Raw genomic sequence first — 4903 nt, 5'->3', positions numbered from 1 at the left:
CGCCAGGCCTCGGGGGGAGTGTTAGGCCAGGCCAGGGCTGTCCCTCGGGCGCGAGCCCCGCCCCGACCCAGGCAGAGGCTCTGTGCAGCCTGCCTGGGAGCCCAGAGCCCCAGGCCATCTGGCTGTCCTCAGGTCCCCAGCACTGGAGCATGATGGAAAACCACCGCCTTGGGTCACAGTGTCAGGAAGAGGGGAGAAGCCCCTGGCTCTGTCCAGCGCAGTGGGGGAGAATGAGAAAGGCGTCCAGCTCCAGGCCTGAGATCTGGCAAACTCAGACAGCCAGCCCCGGCCGCCTCCGGCTGACCGTCCATGGGCTTCAAGTTCTTCCCAGGGGTTCCTCTGGAGCCATTCCCAGACAAGAGGGGGAAGGCCGGGGAGGCCCAGCCTCGGTCCCTGCTGCCCCAGGTCCCACGTCTGAGCAGGAGTTTGAGGAGGGAGGGAGGGAGATTATGCAGTGATTATGTCCCCGTGACTGTCGGTCAATACCAGGCTGTTCCAAGAGTCCTGCTTGGAGCTGGCCTGCGGAGACTGGCTGACCGGAGACGCGTAGCCTTGCGGGGAGAGCTTCAGGGTGGAGAGGACGGGGTGGATGGAGGGTCCATGGCCGGACACTGCACTGACGGAGAACGTCTGAAAAGCGGAAAGCAGGTGAGGTCATTGGGAGACTGGGAGGGCTGAGGGCGGGGCCGGGGAGGGGAGGAGGACGGCAAGTGCTGCCCTCTGCTGGGACCGAGCAGCAAGTGCTGCCTTCTGCCTCCGCCCTGGATGCAGGGAGGTCTGTATCATCCTGTGTCACTGGCGGTGAGCCAATAGGATTGCAAGTGCTGTGTGTTCTCAGAAGGGTGTGAGGGCCACGGCACATTTTCTACAATCTTATCACCAGCGCATCACAAAGCGGCTGTTCTCCAGAACTGTGGCTCTCTGGGACCAGGTCCTACATAAAGCTAGTTAGGACATGGCGTTGCCTAACCCCAGGGCAGACAAGAGATCAGAGAGGCTGGAGTGTCAGAACAGGGAGGTAGGTGGTAACATCACATTCCCGAAAGAGGGAGAAGAGCGCGGCGCCATCATCACCTACAAGAGGCGCCTGTGGCCATGTGCCTGAGGCTGGACCTCATGAACTGGTAGCCTGCCTACCATGCTCACCACCGGGCCCCCAGCCGCTTCCAGGCCTGCGTCTGTCCATCCTCCTGCTGAGATCCGTCTGGGCCAAGAGCCCTGCTCTGCCTCCAGCCCAGCCCCCGCGGGTGTGTGTGTGTGTGTGTGTGTGTGTGTGTGTGTGGTCTGGCTCCTCTCTGCCCCATGTGCCAACCCCTGGGCCCCTCTCTTCATCTCCAAAGGTCACTGGGCTGCTCCTGCACATCTGCACACCCCAGTTGGGGCTATAGCACTGTGCTGGATGGGGCATCAGTGGCCCCATCAGTAGTCTAGAATGGGGCGTCTCCTTCTGCCACCTGCAGCCCCCACTCCAGCACCGGCCGAGCTCCTGGGGTCTACCTCCCCGGCAGCTCTGTCTCCACCCACGAACGTACCTGGGACATGGAGCTGCTGTGGCCGTAGTGGGCTGACAGCCCGGGCTCTGTCTTGATGGGGCGCATCTCCTCGCTGCTGCTGCTGCTGGTGGTGGCACTGCTGGAGGTGCTGGAGGTGGGAGGGAGGCTCTCGCTGCCCGGAGGACCTGGAGTGAAGTGAGAGTCATGACACCTGATGGGGGGGGGAAGGACAACTGCAGGGGGGCCCCCCCCCGAGACCCAGGCCATCCCAGAATGGCAGAAGGGTCAGGATTCCAAGGGTACTTTTCAAAAATAGTAGTAGTACAAAGGTGATGTACAAAGGGGTTACATTACATAAGCTGAATAAAGAACACGTTTCTTTTTGGACAATGTCACGCTGTCTCCCAGTTCCTCCCTCCCATCCCCACCCACACGCTGTAGAGTTCATTTTCTACACAGTGTCTACTAAGCACCAGTACTGCATTTGTTCACCTTTTGTCCCTCCATTCTTCAACCGGCACTTGTTCAAATGACCTGCTCATCCCTTCTTGCTCCCCAGCATTCCAATATTGAGGCCCCATATGTTTTAAGATTCAAAACTTGAGATTCCCGAAAGTGCAAATGCTATATATTGTAACTCCAATTAAATTCATAGATGTCTTCACAGAAGAATGTGAGTAGTAATGGTAATTTGGACACATGGAGGCTGTAAATGGCCTGTGTTAGTTCACAGGAACTGCCTGCTTTCTGTCTGTACCTGTGGCAGCAGTGGGGAGGAGGAGGGGGGGTTCCCAGGCGCTCCGTGGTACTGTGGAGGAGTAGAAGAACTCCACTGGAGTCAGAACATTCTAGGAGGAGGTATTTCTACTGGGAGGAATACACCATTGTTGAATTGGGAACGTTTGAACTTGACCGTGGTGTTGGCTGTGGAAACGGGCAATGAATCTGACCCGTCACGCCTTCCGTGACAAGATAACCTTTCCAGAGTAGCCCACTGTCGGCTGCACAAAGAGCAGTCATGTGCTCGATTCGGTAGCAGTGCAGGGTGGGGAATGCTCTGGGCAGTGGGAGGCATTGCCAACCCTTTTCTTAATCTATCAAAGAAGAAGACAGAGCGACGTGGTAAAACCCTGGGTTCTCAGTCCAGATCGGCTGATGAACAGCTTTGTGATTAAGTCATCACCCTCTTTGGGCCTCAGTTTGCTGATTAGAAACATGGGAAGATGGCACACCCCACGGTACTCAGCCAGTGAGGAAACAGAGGAGGGACCTGAGCACTAGGGAAGAAACGGCTTGGTGTAATCACTCAGGGTGTGCCTGCCTGCCCCGCAGACACCTGATTTGTAAAGTCCATCAGCAAAGACTGGCTTTCACTGCAAAATAGAAAAAAAGGAGGGAGGGAGGGGGGAAAGAGAAAGAAGGAAGGGAGGGAGGGAGAGGGAGTGAGGGAGGAAAGGAGGGAGGGAGGGAGAGAATAGACAGACTGTTTCTCATAAGAGATTAGGTCTTGTAAGGATCACGGACTATGAGACACTATTTATGAAGAAGTTTGTAGAGTACAAAACACCACATAATGGTAGTGATGCTTTGGCTGCAGATCAATCTGTTGGGAACATGGTTAACGGGACTTTGTCCTCCAAAGAGAACCTCTCTCCTCCAGACCTCCCCTGCAAGCAGCAGTAACCAGAGCACAGCCTGCTTCAAAGGTCTTGTTCTATGGTGGTATTATTATTATTATTACTTTAACTGGGCAATTCATTCTGTCTGAGAGCCAAGGACGGACCTGGGTGACCTGGGCTGGCACGTCCACCCAAGAAGATCCTGTGCTCATACTCTCCCAGGGCTACTGACCACCCACCTACTTACACACAGATCTCCTCACCTGCTGGTGTCTTAGCTTTATTCAAGTTCTTGGGCTTCCGTTTTCTGGTTTGAATTCCTTCTTTCCTCATTGCAAGAGGTCTAGGGACCTAGAAGAGAGAGTCACAGGTCAGTAGGCTTCCTACTTGTATTATCTGCCACAGCGCGCGCGCACGCACACGCACGCGCACACACACACACACACACACACACACACAGCCCAACATCTAAGCAATCCTCTACAAACCCAGGACCCAAGACTAAGTGGGCAGTTTTTCACGAGAACCACTGCAGGTAGTAGGTGTGGCAGATGGTAGAGAGCTGGCCAGACATACGTGAAGCTCTAGGTTTGATCCCAATGCTGAATAAAACTATTACTGGGCAACTATACTACCTGGTACATCATTTATACTGGAGAAGTGGGTTTTTTTCCCACCATAAGTTTGGTTTAGTGAGAAAGACAGATGAGTAGAAATAACCAGACAGACTGAGGGGTGGTCCAAGCAAACAAAGGAGAAACAGTAGGAGAGGAAACATGAGGCTATCCCGGGGGGGCTTCCTTAGGAGGTGTCACAGAGCTGTATGAGGCTGCAGTGTAGACGGACACACAGTTTATACAGCAGGATCACTGCATGCAAAAGCCTTAACATTCACACCAAGACACTGAAAATGAAAGGGATGCCGGGAAGGCAGGCAGAAACAGGCAGGTGGGGAAGGAAGGCATGGAGGACTGCAGCTCTGCCCTGCACCGGGTCTGGCTGCACACAGCCAACAGTGGAGTTCACGGGAGGACCAGAGAGCAAGGCTGGAGGCTGGAGAGGCTGCCTGTATGTTTCCCTACACAGCTCCATGTGTATGATATAGACCATGTTATATGTTAATTTTTCCTGCTTAAGGGTTTTAAAACTTGCTTCAGAAGTTCTTTTGCCATCCCCAAAATTATGTAAGTATTTTATCTTACATTCTCTTCACGTGTGTGTGTGTGTGTGCATGCATGTGTGTGCCCTCCCGCCAATACTGGAGCCTGAATTCATGGCCTGGGTACTGTTTTCCTCAAGGCTGGCACTCTACTCCTTGAGCCACACCTCTACTTCCAGCTTTAGGTGGCTAATCACTGATCAGAGACTCACAGCCTTTCCTGTCTGAGTTGGCTTTGAGATCCTCAGACCTCAGTCTCCTGAGTAGCTAAGGTTATAGGCTCCAGCCACCGGCAATCGGTTTCTTCACATTCTCATTGCCTGGTGTTTTAACTGTATTTAGTTTGTTGTTCAGTATGTTTGTTGCAGTATTTTATTGTCCAGTACTTTCAGTTAATTATATTTCAAGTGTGCCTTACATTTCATGTCTTTAATTCATCAAAGTTTACTTTTGTTTAAGGTAAATATGAAGGTCTTGCTTTGCTTTACCAGACAAGTAGTTATTTGCACCAACTCATTTTTGGGTTTTGTGGTTTTTCTTTTTTGGATGGTCGTGGGGCTTGAACTCTGGGCCTGGGCACTGTCCCTCAGCTCTTCAGCTCAAGGCGAGCGCTCTACCACTTGAGCCACAGC

The 4903-nt window shown here is 53.1% G+C and overlaps 1 protein-coding gene across 1 annotated transcript in view; it reads right to left on the bottom strand.

Moving 5' to 3' along the window:
* Nucleotides 1–277: 277 nt before the first annotated feature.
* Gata4 (GATA binding protein 4) overlaps nucleotides 278–4903 on the bottom strand; it is a 17953-nt gene continuing 13327 nt past the window's right edge. The window contains exons 3-5 of the mRNA XM_013024228.1: nucleotides 3376–3463; nucleotides 1533–1678; nucleotides 278–630 (exon numbers count right to left, since the gene is read on the bottom strand). Of these exons, the coding sequence (XP_012879682.1) occupies nucleotides 448–630; nucleotides 1533–1678; nucleotides 3376–3463 (417 nt within the window). The 3' untranslated portion in view covers nucleotides 278–447. The remainder of the gene's footprint in view (nucleotides 631–1532; nucleotides 1679–3375; nucleotides 3464–4903) is intronic.

The sequence above is a fragment of the Dipodomys ordii genome, unplaced genomic scaffold (assembly GCF_000151885.1).
Source record: "Dipodomys ordii isolate 6190 unplaced genomic scaffold, Dord_2.0 Scaffold74, whole genome shotgun sequence".
NCBI lineage: Eukaryota > Metazoa > Chordata > Mammalia > Rodentia > Heteromyidae > Dipodomys > Dipodomys ordii.
This window is presented reverse-complemented; position numbering and strand designations above follow the sequence as displayed.